Below are 17,500 nucleotides of genomic sequence, written 5' to 3' on the forward strand. Positions count from 1 at the left end.
TAACATTGTCACAGTACATGTGTATGTTGATATTGGAAAGATTTAATGCTCTTAATAGTTCGAGTACCGTTTTAACACCGTGCAGCGCAGCGTATGTTTCCGCCGCATTGATGGAGGATAGTGCCGGGATCGGGAATCGCAATACGGTAGGCGAAGGAAGAGATGGTGATGAGGTGGGCGACTACGGTTTGGGCACGAGGAATGACCGCGGGGAGAAAGCAGTTGAGTTCTGCAGGAGACAGGGGTTAGTCATCACCAACACTTGGTTTAGACACCACAAAAGATGCAGGTATACATGGAAAATGCCAGGTGACTCAGGAAGATATCAGCTAGATTATATCCTGGTTAGACACAGGTTTAGGAATAGTGTGATAAATTCCCACAGCTTTCCGGGAGCGGATGCGGACTCAGACCACAATTTAGTTGTTATGAAATGTAGCGTACGTTTCAAAAAGATAAGGCAGGGGCGGCGAGTTAGAAAATGGATTGTAGAAGCATTAAATGGGTTGAAAAGGAAGGAATACAAACAGGCGGTAGAGAAAATCATGGAGGATGGTAAAGGGCTTATTACTATCGAAGAAAAATGGGAAATGATCAAAAAAGGGTTGTCTAAAGCCGCAAAAGACACTATTGGAACCGTTAACGCTAAAAGGACTAGGAAACCATGGATCACGGATGAGATGATTACAAAGATGGATGAGCGGCGAAAATGGAAGAATATAAATACAGAATTAGGCAAAATGAAGTACAAAGAATTGAACAATAAATTGAGGCGGGCAACAAATAAAGCAAAGGAAGCATGGTGGAAGGCGCAGTGCGAGGATATGGAAAGTCTGCAGAGGAAGGGTGAAATCGGTGCGCTGTATAGCAAAGTTAAATCGTTATCGGGAAGTAAGAAAGGAAGAGCTATGCTAACAGATAGAGATAAGGCGGGTAAGGTAATAGTTGACGCAGGAAAGATCCAAGAGAGATGGAAGGAGTATATAGAAGAACTGTATAGTAAAGAACTCAGACCAACACAGTTAGACATTGAAAAAGAAAATGACGTAGAGGAAGACAGCTTAGGTCCAGGCATACTAGACAATGAGATAGAAAGGGCATTAAGGGAGATGAAACTAAATAAGGCCGTGGGGGTAGATAACATTCCCGTGGAACTTTTAAAATGCTTAGGAAAATGTGGGAGGAAGTGGCTATATGGGCTGATCCGTAGCATTTATGAGGAGGGAATCTGGCCGGAAGACTTTGTGAGAGCAGTTTTAGTTCCGATTCCGAAAAAGGTAAAGGCCACGTCATGTGAGGACTATAGGACAATTAGTTTGATATCCCACGCAGCTAAAGTTGTTCTCAGGATCATAAACAAAAGGATAGAGAGTAGGGCAAATGATTACTTAGGGGATGATCAGTTTGGGTTTAGGAAGGGGAGAGGTACGCGTGAACACACACATACACACACACATATACACACATACACACACATATATACACACACATACCGTTTTGTATCCTACATTGCTCTATCTGTGATAGAAGGACTTCCTGCGTTAGATCTCCTGGCACAAGAACGCACCAGGAATTAACATGGAACAAGACGAAATATAGGACCGGACCAAGCCCGGTCAAACAGCCGACATCAATGGTCTTCGGCACTGATGGAAGAGTGGCAGCTAAGGTGGGATGAAGCTATGGTGGTCCGTTGGACGCATAGGATTGTCCCAGATGTCTTGGCTTGGATCAGCAGAGGACATGGCCATCTGACATTCCAACTCACCCAGGTACTTACCGGCCACGGCAACTTTCGCAGTTTCCTGCACCGCATTGGGGTGTATGGAAGTGCGGAGTGCCCGGCTTGCCCAGGTGAGGACGAGAGCGTAGATTATGTCCTGTGTCGGTGCCCAAGATTTGTCGAGGCACGAGCAGGGCATTTGGCAGGGCCCTGTGGCACCAGAAGGGCTAGGGTCCTGTCTAATTAGGTCCGAGTCTGATTGGAATGCTGGGGTCGCGTTCACATCACAAATTGTAGAGGAGCTGAGTCGCCTAAGGCGACAGGCAGAAAGGAGGATAGAAGCTTAGCCAATCTGAGCTTGAAATAGCATCGAGAGTGAACTAAAGGGCATGACTGCCCCACCAAAGTAATGCCTAGTGGCGGTTTCCGGGGGGCAGGCACTAAAGAGTTGGGAGTTTAGTGGGTAGGCCAAGGGATGGACACCGGTGGCAGCAGTGCCCACCCTAGGAGAGTCCCACACACCGAAAGTCCCAATGACTTGTGATGGTGCGTAAAGCATTCTCCAACTCTTCGGAATTAAAAAAAACATACATACACACACATATACGAGGGTCATCCGGAAAGTAGTACCCGTTCGTGCCGCATGAAGTGCTGACGACGCGAGTAGCCGCTGGACGAGGTCAGATAGCTTCAGTGGCTTGTCTGCCTTCTCTGAGCCAAGTTGCGTGACGCTAGCATTGCCTGTGTTGTTTCTGTGATTGTTTACAATGTTTAAAAAAATTGAGAATGCCGCCAGTTGTGAAGTGAGGGCAGTGATTAAATTCCTCAATGCAAGAAACGTTCGCCCATGTGATATTCATCGCCAATTAAAGGAGGTGTATGGAGACAATGTAATGGACGAGTCGTCTGTTCGGCGGTGGTGTCGCAACTTCAACATGGGGAGGGGGAACACACACGACGATGAGCGTTCGGGGAGACCGTCTGTCATTACAGACCAACTGGTGAGCTCAGTTGACGAATTCGTGAGGAACGATCGGCGCGTCACAATTGATGACATCTGTGAGCATTTTCCCAATGTTTCTCGAACAATTGTTCATGAAATTGTTAAACACCATCTGCATTATGCAAAAATTTGTGCAAGATGGGTCCCTCGCGTATCTCAATGAGCTGGCGGCGAAGGACTATGCAGCAGGAATACAGAAACTTGTCACACGTTATGACAAATGCCTTAATTTGCTTGGAGATTATGTTGAGACGTAGTTTAAAGTATCCTCTTTCAAATAAAATTTTTTATGTTTGTTAATATTTACTTTTGTGTCTTTATTTCACGAACGGGTACTACTTTCCGGATGACCCTCGTACATACATACACACACACACACACACACACATACACTACACGCCGGTGTGGAGTTTTGTTGGCTTCTGCCATCCGGCGCCTCCCCAGGTTGCGGATAGGGGAACGCTCACTAGAAATAGAGGGCGCCAGGCAAATAAAATACCCGGGCTGGACAGAAAAGCCAAATAGGGGAAAGAACCCCGAAAATAAACCAAATATGGAGAGTACACGGGAGAAGAAAGTTACGGTGCAGGGGAGGGATACCCCAGTACCGGCGCTGCTAGGGAGTGAGAAAGCGGGCTCCCAGGCGTCGTTATCCAACGACCGCAGTGCTTCAGGAGTTGGTCACTCGGCTCCCGTAGCATATAATGCTACAAGTACCCCACAACCGAAGGAAGCCGAGAAGGCTTTCAATCGGTTGAAAGAAAAAGTGCAGGCACTATTAGATTTTGTTCTCCCTAAGAACAACGTTCACAAGGAGATCAAAACGATGGCTCGTGCTATGGGTAGAGCCCTCAATGAATATGCCAAACTGACGAGCACCATAGGAAGTGTGAGGACGGAAGAAATTCGTCACCGGGATGCAACAGATCAGACATCCCCAATATTCCGCCCAAAAAGCACACGACGGATTTTGGCGGGCCACGACCCACCTTTACCAATGTCAGCGCCACCTCCTAAGAGAAAAGGGGAAAAGGAGAATAGTAGGGCTACGACCAAGGCCCAAGCCAGTGACTGGGCCACGGTCGTCAGAAAGTGAAGAGGAAGAAAGAAAAAGGTCGACGAAAAGCCACAGCTGGCGGTACAAGAAAAAAACCGAAGGAGGCAGACGAGACGCCCAAAATCAGGTTGAGACCATCCCGCCCGGATGCTATTAAGATTAAGGCGATGGAGGGAAGCTCATACGCAGAGATACTGCGCCTTGTGAAAGCGACACCTTGTTTGGTAACACTGGGGGATAGAGTTACCCACATAAGATGCACAAGAAAGGGAGAGCTACTCTTAGAACTCGGACGACCTGGCCCAGAGTCCCTGGAGCTGCATTGAACAGTGTCGTCAATACTGAAAGGAACAGCAGAAGTGCAGCTGCTTACTGATTCGGAGTTCCTAAATATCAAGGACCTGGATGAGACAACGACCGTAGAAGAGGTTGTCGAGACTATTACTGCGGAAGTGGGCACAGGGGCAATAATGCCCAATAGTGTTAAGCTCCGGGCAGCATACAGTGGCACGCTGGCTGCCAACGTCCGGCTACCGACGGAGATAACGAGGAAGCTTCTCCAGAAAGGGAAAATTAGAATCGGCTGGGTTAGCTGCAGAGTCCGCCTGCGGCGGGTGCCCAAAAGGTGCTACCGGTGCCATGAGGTGGGCCACATATCACACGAATGCACGAGTACGGTAGACCGGACGAACCACTGCTTCCGTTGTCGCCAAGAAGGCCATAAGGCAGCTAATTGTTCGAAAAACCGGACTGAACTACAAGAGGAAATGCGAACAGAAAATGGCTAAGGTCGTATAATTAAACCTGAACCACTGCGCTGTGGCCCAAGATCTGCTATTTCAAACCTTGGTTGAAGAAAAGGCAGATATTGCCATCATCAGCGAAGTGTATAAGGACCCGAACACGGCAAACTGGGTATCGGACTCCAAGGGTACAGCAGCCGTTTGGGTGAGTGGAAGACTCCACATATCTAGTCGAGCTGCAACTCACGTTAGCGGCTTCACGTGGGTGGAGGTGTCGGGTATGCGTACCTATAGCTGCTATTCCCCACCTAGTGATGATTTCGAGGAGTTCGCGAGATTACTTGAAAACATTGGTGCCAGCGCTCCGTCATCCAGACTACCAGTGGTTATAGCGGGAGACTTCAACGCATGGGCGACAGAGTGGGGTAGCAAAAAGACTAATGCCAGAGGTCGAGCGTTACTTGAAGCTGTTGCAACGCTGGAGCTAGAGCTCGCGAACACAGGGGCAGCAGCTACGTATATGAAGCCTGGAAGGTCATCCATAGTCGATCTCACCTTCATCGACCCCAGGTTGATTGGGGCAGGTTTCAGTTGGACAGTCAGCGACCATTTTACAGGAAGTGACCACCAGGCCCTCCTGTTCACACTAAAAAAAGGCGGTCAAATAGTTATAAGGGAGATGAAACCACGGAGAAAGTGGTATACTAACACTTTCGACGACTAAGTTTTCCTTCCATACTTGGAGAATGCGAAAGCAGTGGCACTGCAGGGGAAAGAGCGCGGCACCTGAATCAAGTACTTACGCTGGCTTGTGATGCTTCAATGGCCATAAAAGCTGATGCATGCAGCCATCCTCCGGTGCACTGGTGGAACTACGACATTGCTCGAATACGACGACAATGTCTGCAGTCCAGAAGGCTACAGCAGCGAGCAAAAGATAGACCGTGGTTTCAGGAGTATCGCACGAATTACAAAGAAAACTGCAGAAAACTGAAGAGAGCTATCAAGGATGCAAAGAAAAAGTGTTGGCACGAGCTCTGTGAGGAAGTCGACCGCGATCTGTGGGGCAGACCATACAAAATGGTCATGAATAAGATCAAGCCCAGAAGTGGAACAAGTCCATCTTGTCCAGACTTTCTGAACCGGGTCTTTAGACATTTATTTCTGCAGCAGTAGCAAAGGGCAGCTGAGACAGGCTTAAGAAATTTTCAACAGACAGAAGAAGTACCTGAGGTAAGTGAAGCCGAACTTAGAGCGGCGGCTCCTAGGATAGCAGTAGGCAAGTCTCCAGGCCTAGATGGAGTCCCGGGGCTGGCCTTAAGGCTGGCTGCTCTGCAAGGCCCTGGCTTACGTAAAGAGACGCTCAATGAGTGCCTAAGAGAAGGACACTTCCCGGAAGCATGGAAAAGGCAGAGTCTGCTACTGCTTCTGAAACAGGCCAAACCACTCCCAGAGCCATCCTCTTATCGACCGCTCTGCATGCTTGATATAGTAGGAAAACTATTCCAGCGAATAATCTTGAATAGGCTTGAGGCGGCTGTGGAACAGGCTGGGGGCTCGTCTGATAAACAGTTTGGATTCAGAAGAGGTCGATCGACCATTGATGCCATAGGCCACATAATGAATTTAGCAACGGATGCTATTGAGGGTAGTCGAGGCACAAGGAAAATGTGTGCTATTATCGCACTGGACATCCGGAATGCCTTGAACACGGCAAGATGGGAGGATGTAATGGAGGCATTAGAGCGCCTGGAGGTGCCGCTCTACTTGCGTAAGACTGTACTCTAGTCTATGACACCGACGACGATGCAAACGTTTGTTCCAATCCTCGAAGGATTTCAAAAAATTATTTTTTATGATCTTGTTCAGCTCCTCCTTTGATGCAGTCTTTATCTTGTCAATGGTAGCGTAGCATCGTCCTTTCATGGGCCTCTTCACTTTCGGGAATAAGATAAAGTCACTGGGGGCATGATCTGGGGAATGGTGGTGAATCATGGTGGCTGAGGCATCAATGTGTTGTTTTTGGCCAAAAATTTTCGCATAAGTAACAATGTGTGAGCAGGGTCGTTGTCGTGGTGCAAAAGCCAACTTCTGTTCTTCCACAAATCCGGACGTTTGTGGTGGCTCGCATCACACAAATTGCGCATAACTTGCAGGTAATATTCCTTATTTACCATTCTACCCTGTGGCAAGAACTCATGATGCACCACACCCCTCCAATCCAAGAAAACTAAGCATAACTTCCACATTTGACTGAACTTGGTGCGCTTTTTTTGGCGTTGGCTTGTGCTGCAGCTTCCATCGGGATGATTGGGAGTTCCCATGTCATAACCATAAACCCATGATTCGTCGCCAGCCATGACCCTTGGGAGCAAATTCGGGTTGTTGTTGACAGAGTCCAACACCTCATTAGCAATGTTAATGCGTTGCTGTTTTTGGTCGAAATTGAGCAATTTTGGTACGAATACCGCGGCGACCCATGTCATGCCCTAATCATTGGTAAAAATCGAATGGCGCATGCCAATCAATATTTTTAGGTCATCAGCAACTTCTGTAACGGTGATTTGATGATTGGCCAATACTATTTTCTTCACTTCATCAATGTTTTTGTCTATTGTTCACGTGCTCGGGCACCTGGCATGCTCTTAGTCTTTCACATCTTCTCGGCCCTCTGAGAACATTTAGTACCCCCAATAAACGTTGCTTTGGTCCTTGGTAGCTTCTCCATATGCCACAGTCAACATTCGGAATGCATCCATGCACTTAATTTCATTTTTACACAAAATTTGATACAGATTCTTTGATCCATTATTTGGAAAAGGCAAATATCGAAGAGAAGCCAAAACACATCCCAGCAAAACAGATGTCAAAAGTTAACTGGATATTCAAAATGTCCAAACGTTTTGGCATAAGGGAGAGACATAAGTACCACACATAACACCACAAAATATCAAATAAATGTAACCTGTGGAAATTCAAAACTTGCGATACTTTTTGAACAGACCTCAGAGTATATTCTGAGGAAGAAGTGGACATTTTGCATGATTAACGGGAAGAATGAATAGGGATCGTGCCAGGAAGGAAGCACTCAATATTAATGGAAGATTGGAATGTTGTGGAAGGTGAGGGGAGGGATGGGAGAGAGGAGGGAGGGTATGGTTTAGGAATAAAAAAAATGATGGCGGACAGAAAGCATTTTGCAGAAGACGGTTTAACAATGATTAACTTGTTCAAGCATCAACATAGTTACACATGAAAAATGAAAGGAGAAACAGGTAGTGGCCAGTTATTTTTATATCATAGTGCTGCCACATATGGTGCCAGAAATGGCCTTCAACTCCCACATCTTTCTGAGATTCCCAATATAATTTAGTTGTCATGAAATGCTGGGAAAAGCATATTGAGCTAAAGGGAGATTATATAAATATATCCATGTATTTCCACGACGTTTCTCTCGGGACTGCTCAAGGGAGACAACGTTGAACGACTTTTTCACCACCTTCTGGTCAATTTGGACCCTATTATTTCTGATCAACAAAAACCATACAAAAGGTATTATTCCTATTGTCAGACGAAGCTAGGGGTATGCTCCTTTCTCCCAAAGTCATTGATGAAGGGGATGACGACAATACTGCGGTAACAGTTCGTCCATCAACTTCATCGATCCAAGACTGACTGCAACTAATCATCCATCATTCCTCAAGAAATCATTGTAAACATCAAAAATATTTTTCATTGTATATCTGCAAGCCTGTGTATGTATTGCTGAAATGTTTCCTAAGAACTTTCTGAGTGAGTGTGTGTGTGCATTATTATAATGTAATGTGAAAACATTACCATGAAAAATGTGCATATGATTCCCTAATATAAATGTAAGTACCACCATACTACCATAGAGGAAATCATATAAATAAAATTAGAGAGATTAGGCGTAGAAAAGAGCAATCCCAACCCGAACGCCAAAACAGAAAGAGTGGATTGATCGAGGGTACTTAGGCATTAACCTCACTCACAATCCCTCTTGGGTGAAACATATGGGGAATATGTGGACAAGCTTACAAAAAATAGGATTTATCAGAAGAGTATTGGGGAAATGTAATGAAAAGGTAAAACAGAAATGCTCCTTTCTCATACTATTTCATTTTGACAACTGTGGTTCAATCTTATTTTCAGTTATGAGGTGTCATTTTGCTTTAATATGAATATCCAATAGGATTTTTAGCGTCTCTTTGCCAAACCTTCATCTTGCACTCAAAATGTTATCTTTAAGGCAATATAAGATCATACTAGCATGAACCGCTAATTGTAGGTTTCACTTTTAAACACAGATGGGCACATAAGATTCTGGAACTATATACCAACCTTGCACTTCTCCTGATCGGCTAGCATCCGCGTAGTTTGATTCCCAAGTTCTTCCAGTTGGTCATGAAGGAGAGAGTTTTGTGCTTCCAACTCCTCCAGCCTCTTCTTTGATTCCGCCATTTCAGACATGAGCAACCGCTCCCTTTCCTCCCAACCTTTTTTGCCAACTGCTAGTGCTTCAGCCAACTCTACTTTCCGGAGACGCATCTGCTCGGAATCAGCTCTAATGGTAGACAGTTCATCACGCAGTGTTTGAAGAGCCTGGTGAACAGACAAAAGTTATTTTTAAAATTGATATCAACGCAGTTCTCACTTCCACACACATGAAAATTACAAATAAACAGTTTATCTCCATTTCATTCACTCCTGGAATTGCTGCAAAAAGCCCAAGTTTAAAAAACTACAACCAACTAGGGGTTATTCTATCAAAAAATTACTACACATTTTAATGTTACGTGATGTTTCAGGCTTTTCTTTCAATTAATCAAATTTTACAGTACCACATTTATACGTATTTTAAATCCACAAAATTAAGTATTGAAATATATAATGTACATATATATTTACATGGTGATAACTCGAGGTCACCCAAGATTAGGTGGCCTTGAAATGCCTACTTTCTGACTCAAAATGACAGATTCAAAAAGCCAGGGTGACTCACAGTGTGAGTCACTCTGGTCACTTCTTTTGTTGAGCATAATATTACATAGATTCGATGTGACTGATGGTTGAGGCCGAGACTTTGTGGAAATCCATTGCGAACAGGAGTTTCAGAAATAACTTTGCAGCTTCCACATAAAATAACTTATTTATTTTCTACTAGTTTCGCTACACTGTAGCATCTTCAGGAACGTACCTTCACTAGCTACGGCACGTTTCACGAGCTACGGTACGTTCCTGAAGATGCTACAGTGTAGCGAAACTAGTAGAAAATAAATAAGTTATTTCATGTGGAAGCTGCAAAGTTATTTCTGAAACTCCTGTTACATAGATTCCTTAAGTGGCATTCACGCAATGAATACATGCCCATGACTCTTAATATCATCACAATCCAAGCAAAATATCAGAAAGCATTTCAGACAACATTACAAGATGTTGTTTCAGTGACAAAGCTGCCATTATAATGACCTCAGATACATTAAAAAAACATCAAACAGCTTGTAGCATAGATAATGTTGTTTTATTTCGTAGTCCAGCTATTATAGATCTAAATGGAGAAATGATTCCCAAATTTGTTTCTCAGGAAAAAAATAAAATAACATAGCTACTGATTGATGAAACCCTTAACAACCACTCAGCAGAAAGTGAAATGGAAGAGCAAGAAATCCTGGAATGATGTCACACTAAAGGAAAACAAAAATATGGTTCCAAGATGGTGGTTGAATAGAACAACATTAACCAGCTGATGAAATATAAGACAATACTGACACTGAAGTCCAAAACTTTTTATTTACATGATTCTTAATAAAAGTACATAAAAAAGATTGTGAGCTATAGAGGTTCTATTTTAATTTTTTAAATGTTTTATCCATTTATAGACTTTTTATCCATTTGTTCCACCAAATTGCAGTCTGGACATCACCACTGCTACTTTCACCCCCACACAGACTTGTAGAAAAGATTTTGCCCATTTCTATGTAAACCCATCTTGGCGGCTGCAAAATCTTCCATTCCCAATACTGTGGTGATATGCAATGTTTTTTCTCATATGATAACACCATTCACAAGGATATTTGAAGCTCTAGCACTTAAAAACCAATTTTTCAGTAAATATCCTACATGGTCCGTTCAATAAGTATTGGGACTGGTTCCAAAAATCAAAATTTATTGCAGTTATCATTACGATCACTTAATAATCTTCAAAATACATTCTTCCTGCATCAATTCACTTAGTTTGGCGGGTCTGCCACTCGTCAAAACTCCGCTGGAAGTCAATTTCCGGAATACTGTCGAGAGCCTTGGTCGTTGCCGCCACTTGAACCACCTCGATGGAGTCGAACCGATATCCTTTGAGCTCCTTTTAAGCTATCCTTTGAGGTAATAACTTTGTCAAGAAAATCTTCATCTTCCTGGACGCAGTCCAAAATTTCTACTCACGACAGTTTTTCTTCCTCGCTCAAGACTTTCAGCACCAGCTTCGGGTACACTCCCCTCATTGCAAGATCTTCTGTAACAATGGTGCCACAGTTCCTACTGAAAGGCCATCTCCTCACTGATAAGGGTGATGGCCTGTCAGTCCAAAACCTTTTTCACTTAGGCCACCTGAGCATTGGTTTGAGTGGTCGCCGGGCATCTGGCATGGTGCTTCGTCTTCGATGAGCTCCCGGCTTTCCTTAAACATTTTGAGCCACTCAAAAATTCTTGTACGGCTTGAGGCATCATCCCCATAAGCCTGTTTACGGAGTTCAAGGGTCTCTGATGTGGATTTCCAGAGTTTAACGCAAAACTTAAAAAAAAAAAAAACTTAAAGCCTTAATTTGCTTTGGTCTTTCCATTGTTAAGCAGGATAAAATTTAAGTTCCCAAATAATTGAAGAAAAGTGAACACAGGAGAAATTAAGTTACCTCGTCATTTGACTCATGCAAACAGCTGTCCAACTTCAAAATTGTTTGAAAAAAATAAAATTACCTTTTGATTCAACATATTTTTGCTGCAATGAGGCAAGTTTCAATACTTTTTTATTACCCAGAGCTTATTGCTGTTATGTCTCTTGTGTGGATGTGGTGCACATGATCACAGTTGTCAGTCACCAGTTCTTGTGTTTCCCATGCTTCATCATGTCTGGGGCACAAGTCATTTTCATTCCACATTTTTGACTGATGTGTGATATGAATGGTCTCCCTCGAGTGTTCTTTCAATGCAGATATATTATGTAACTACCGTATTTTCCCATTGATAACGTGCACGTTACGTAGACAAAAATGTTCATATGATCAAAAAAATGACTATGCATGTTATGTAAAATGAAAATTGAAAAAATCTTAACATTTACATACCTATGTACCCAATAATTTAAAGAAGAGTCTTGTACAAATAAATTAGTCTGGAAGCATGCCTTTCTAATTGCATTCTATTTTATACAGATCTGCTACTGTTACAGTTATTTCATCTCATAGATCCATGAGAAAAAGAAGAAACATAATTTCTATACTTCATTTATTCTAATACGTAGTACTTCTTTATTCTAAAACATGGTACTTCAGGTCTACATGATGTACGTCGTCTTATACACACGCATGTATAAATATATGATAGGATAGGTAGATCACCTGAATCCAAGAAATTCCTCACCTGAATAAAAATATATATAATAGGATAGGATAAATTTTCTGACAGTCTAGCAACTTCCTTTTTCTTTCGCCAAATTAATGACTTCTAGCTTGAACATCGCTGTATATGATTTTCTTCCCGCAATATTTTCTTTCATGGATAATTTTCTTGAGAAAATTCTAAATTATAAAAGCTTAACTTAATTCAAGGTTTGAAACAATCACGATGCAGGCGGCACTTTAATAGAACTTGGAGGGTGTCTAGAACATCTGATCGCCGATACTTACAAAGCAAAGTAAAGCAGACAAAACAAGAAAATTCCTATTCATTCATTCTCTTACATTTCTAATATTTGATTTGCTGAAAGTTAATTTTTACAGCAAATAAAATGACACACAAACATATGTCTTGTTTCAACTTACAAATCATAGCGAAAAAACAATAAGGCAGCATATTGTGTTGGCTAATAAATATTGTTCATTTTTTGATCCCTCTGTTGTTTGCAGTAAATTACAATCACCTAGCTATAATCTTCTGTTTACTTATGGCAGATATAGCCACAGGCAATTATGATTCCATGTATTCATTGGTTGTTGCCATCTATTAGTACATGGATATAGATGAATTTTTACACACACTATACATATACAGACAGATACATGGCATCTAAGCAAAGATAACTATTAAGCCCAGGGTGCACATGATCTATACAAATTCATGATAACTACAAAGTTCTGGATGCGTGGTATACATAAGGTGCACGTTATCGATGGGAAATATGGTAATTCCTAGTCGTACATTGATGTATTCGCTTCACTGCACGAATATATTCCTGGCAGACTGAGATTACGAGTTCAAGTAGTTCACATTTCCATCACTAGTGCCCACCACACTCAAATTCTTAGCTAAAACCATTCAGACTTTTGCTCTCTACCGTCTTCTTCTAAGTGTATTCATACGACACAAAGTCAATACAGTTTTCAAAGACAGTTTCATAAAGAGTAACTGCTTTAGAAAGTGAAATTTTTTATCCAGCATTTAGTGATGCAAATAGAGGGAAAACTGAAAATGGAATTGCGTAAATAAGGGTTTCCACATACATTGGAATAATAGGAATTTGTACGGGACCTGACAAAATTGTCAAATTTCAGGAAAAATTAATTTCATTAGCACAAATATAGGGTTTAACTGTATCTCTACACACTTCCTTCTCACAGCTAACCTTTTGATAACCGTTTTTATATTTGTCCCAGAAATTTTCCCCTGAATCTGCCAGTTACATTCAGAAAAGAACTCATGAGATTGCTCACATGTCTACAGAAAGAATATTAAAATCCAGGCCTGAATATCATTCGTCGATACACCTTCCCACACACATTCCCTCACCATGCCCAACCCCCTCTAACACACAATACCCCCCCCCCACTTCCACCCCTAAATTCCTTCCGCTCACCCCTCATCATGGAAGGAGCACTCTTAGACCAACTCTGACTCATCCATTCGTTTCATTATACCAACACTGTGTCTAAAATATGGTGTCACTAACCTGCAAATCAGTTGAGTGCAACACAACTTGTCTCGCAAACTTATCTTCAGCCTGTCGAGCAACCTCTGCGTGTGAGGCAGCATCTTCACGTGCAATTGACGCTTCCTTCTTGGCAGTTTCAAGGTCAGCTAGGGCAGATGTCAGTTCATCCTGGATTCGGCATAACTGGACCCTCAGTTGGCCAACTTCACTAGTGCCCATATCTCTAGTTTCAGTCACTTCCTTCTCTAAATCAGCAACACGATCTCTTAGCTCTTTCTCATTGGAAGCAGCTTCTTCACTCCTTAAAAATAAGCAGTGAGGGACCAAACTAATAGACTGATTTCAATGATGGAATTTTAAATAAAAAATGCGTTGTTCTTTAAAGCAGAGGAAAGTGAAATACAGGCAATTTACTTCCCATGTCTGCATGGCGATATTATAATAATATTGATATCTTTTGTATTGCAGGTGGCAACACAGCAACATTAAAATAGTTCAAATTAATTAAATAGCTAAAGTAGTACAAAACAAAATGATATATTAACACATGCACAATGATGTTGATAAGAGGAAACAAGTGTTTCAGAACACACAATTCAGAGACAGTAGATAGACAGAGCATACTACATTGTGATACTCATTTAAAATTCACAGCAATTACAGCTGTTTTCTAAACACTCAGGAATACTGTTATATGCTTTTTTTAGAGAGTAGTTTCAAACTTTTCCCGAGGTTCGAGAGTGATGCAATTGATTATAGGTCTGAAAGAATTTCATTGAATATCACTGTAACTGTATGATGAAGGTGTTTCTGCTCCAGGGATAAGGAGAACAGTGATCGGCATGAATATTGCTACCACTGCATGGTAGGAATGCATTTGATGATTGGTGGGGAAAAGTTTAAAGCTTAGTTCAATGAATAAGATACAGATTAGCATTTGCAGTGAGGGAAGTGTAAGTACAGCACGTTTTTTAAATAAGGGTCTACCAGAAGAACAATAACTGCAGGATTAATGTCACCTTAAGGGTCCTTTTTTGAAGTGAGAACGCCCTTTTTGTAAGGCATTCGTTTCCCCAGAACATTTTTCCAAAAAAGAGAAACCCAAGAAGCTTAAGGGAGTAAGATCAGGTAAAGGGGCTATCATTTACTCCTAACAACAGGCCAGAGGAGGGAGAATTTCTTTTACTTAGCACCGGTAGGCATTGAGCTTTGTGGCAGTTCAAGGCTATTGTATTGGCATGGCACCATTCAGTAATGTTAATAAAAGAATTGCCACAGAGGTTAATAAGTTCTGGTGTATCTTTGGATTTTAGGGGACATGAGGAGTCATCTGCAGAGAGACACAAGTTACAATTCTGGATTGAATTTGGTCCTTTATAAAAATCAGAATATATAACGGTCCCTGATTTTTTTGGGGTGCCTGGTTAAGTGGTTCTAACTGGATTACTTGGGCATATTTCTGGGTAATAGTAACATTTTCCTTTCTGCTGCCAGTTTTTTTAGAAAAGATTTGATCCCGCACAGGGTATTGTCAATTTGCAGCCTTAATGGTTTGGGGAAGAGCAGCTCATGGTTAATGGACTCAAATGCTTTATTTAAATCATAGAATATACCTAGTGTAGTATGTTTGCTGGCCAGAGCATTGTGGACATGATTTAGCAGCTGACAAAGCAGCAGTGGTGGTTGAACTACCTCTTCACAATCTATGCTCTGCATGTAATAGCTGGTGGGATACCCGATAATTCAATAGGTCGTTGTAGAAGATTTTTTTCTCACTTTTTTGAAAAATCAAAGAACTGAAATTACAAAGAAAGTGCGGGAGATACCGCAACCGTAACTTTTAACGGAGTCATCCGCTAATGTGCATTTCAATGCAAAATTTGATTCCCATAAAGCCCTCAAAATTTCATAGTTTAAGAGGATGCCTTGATAGCTTAACTGGCTAAAGCACTCGACCGGACATTGAGGGATCCAGGTTTGTATCCTGGTCAAGGCGAATGATTTTTACACTCTGAAATTGTAGCATAGACCTGAAATAAGGCAATAGTAGCTTGAGTCAGAAAGGGGACCTTTTTTCTGAACAGAAGTAACATAAGCTATCATAATGTAGGCTAGGACATATGGTTCGTTAAAGGATGTATGAATTCTGCCCTCTGAGGGACCACATATGAAATTAAAAACTTTATGAACTTTAAACCTTTAATAAAAGGTATGGGTACCTCACCAATCACCACTTGCCGGGAAAGGACTCTCTGAATTTTTTTCTTTGGGGTGAGAGGTTTGAAAGAGAAAGAAAGAATTGGACAGTGAGGATCCCTTCTGCAGCTGGAAGCAGCTTCTGATTTTAACATTTCAACAACAAGCTTTCTTTGCCATAAAAGTAGCCACTGTATCATGAAAACTGAAGCAGACTACATTTTCCACCTTTGTTTGACTGGCAAACAGAGTTCATTTCAACATTAGGGCTCTTTTAAGGGGTATGGTGACTTGTATTTCAAAATGTGAGAGCACAAAAGATGACCTAATAAAAAATAAATATTTTCCATCTTTGTCATTTTAAACGAACTTAGCAATGCTTGCTGAAAAATACTTTAACTGCAACTAATAAAAGTTTATTAATTTAAGTTTTCAATTTAATATAATAAAAAAAGTTAATTTTCCATCTAGTCCACTGATCTAGATGGTTCTGAATGACTTAAGCCTTCTTGCTACATGTGATTGCAAGCAAAGTACCCGTACGAGAGTGGTCTGAAAAGTTCTTATCCTTGCTTATAGATGGCATCAGATGATTTTTTTCTCTCATGTAGGCCAAACTGTCAGTAGATGACACTCAAATACGCCCCTGCCCACTTAAGTGCCTTGGCAACGGGAAAATTGAGGGATTTGCCCTGTGACGTCCTGGAACACCCACCCCATTCACAGGATTTGGTTCGCTCGGACTTTACCTCTTCCTAACACTCAAACATTTTCTCACTGGTCAATGTTTATATTGTCCAATCAAAAAGTGATTGCAGACAAGTACTTGGAAGCACTTCTGGAAGAGCAACACAGAGTTGGTATGATGGCACTGGAACACTGCTGGATGAAATATATTAATATTAAATGCCATTATGTTAAAAAATAAACTTTTTTGAGAAGATAAATTATCATTTTCATCATCAGGTTGAGGACTTTACAGATTACCCTTGCATAATGGACAAATATACTCAAAAAATTTCATTTCCCCTGTACAGTGGAACATCACATAACAAATAATATCTACAATGCACAAAAAATATTGTAAAAAAACTCTCTCAATAAGCAACGTTTCACATTATGAATGCCGGGGAGAGGGGAAGTCTTGAATTGTGTTCCCACTGCAGCCATCTGTTTTTAGCACTCATTACCCTAGCACCTTGGTATCACTGGTGATCACATATTTTTCAAATATTGTATTCAGACATATTATCTGTGCCAGGTTCCACTGTATATTAAATATATTGTTATGTAGAAACTGCAATTTATGCAAAAAAACAATCAAGGAGTAGTGCTTAATTTCATAGAAAATAAATATTGGAATGATGAGAAAGTTGCAAAAAAGTAAAATGTCTTCTGTAATGTACAGAAATTTGTTATTTCCTTTGAAATTCTTTACATTGCAGCAGTTTACTGACATGAAAAATTAAAAAATTTTTCAAAGAGAACAACTGTATTAAGTAAAATGGTTACATCATTTTTGCATGGTTGCAAAAAAAGGTACCCATTATAATTGTTAGCCATTGCTTAAGACCACTCAAACAAATTAAACTGAAGTTGACTACATCAAGAATTTGAC

At 41.4% G+C, this 17,500-nt stretch overlaps 1 protein-coding gene across 3 annotated transcripts in view; it reads right to left on the minus strand.

Annotated features, from left to right (window-relative positions):
* Mgtor (nuclear basket protein megator) overlaps window positions 1–17,500 on the minus strand; it is a 160,327-nt gene that overhangs the window by 95,408 nt on the left and 47,419 nt on the right. For all 3 annotated transcript variants that reach the window (XM_071598245.1, XM_071598243.1, XM_071598246.1), the window contains exons 16-17: window positions 13,705–13,987; window positions 8,889–9,149 (exon numbers count right to left, since the gene is read on the minus strand). In XM_071598245.1, the coding sequence (XP_071454346.1) occupies window positions 8,889–9,149; window positions 13,705–13,987 (544 nt within the window). The remainder of the gene's footprint in view (window positions 1–8,888; window positions 9,150–13,704; window positions 13,988–17,500) is intronic.

The sequence above is a fragment of the Hetaerina americana genome, unplaced genomic scaffold (genome assembly GCF_022747635.1).
Source record: "Hetaerina americana unplaced genomic scaffold, ioHetAmer1.1.p SCAF_92, whole genome shotgun sequence".
NCBI classification, from domain to species: Eukaryota; Metazoa; Arthropoda; class Insecta; order Odonata; family Calopterygidae; genus Hetaerina; species Hetaerina americana.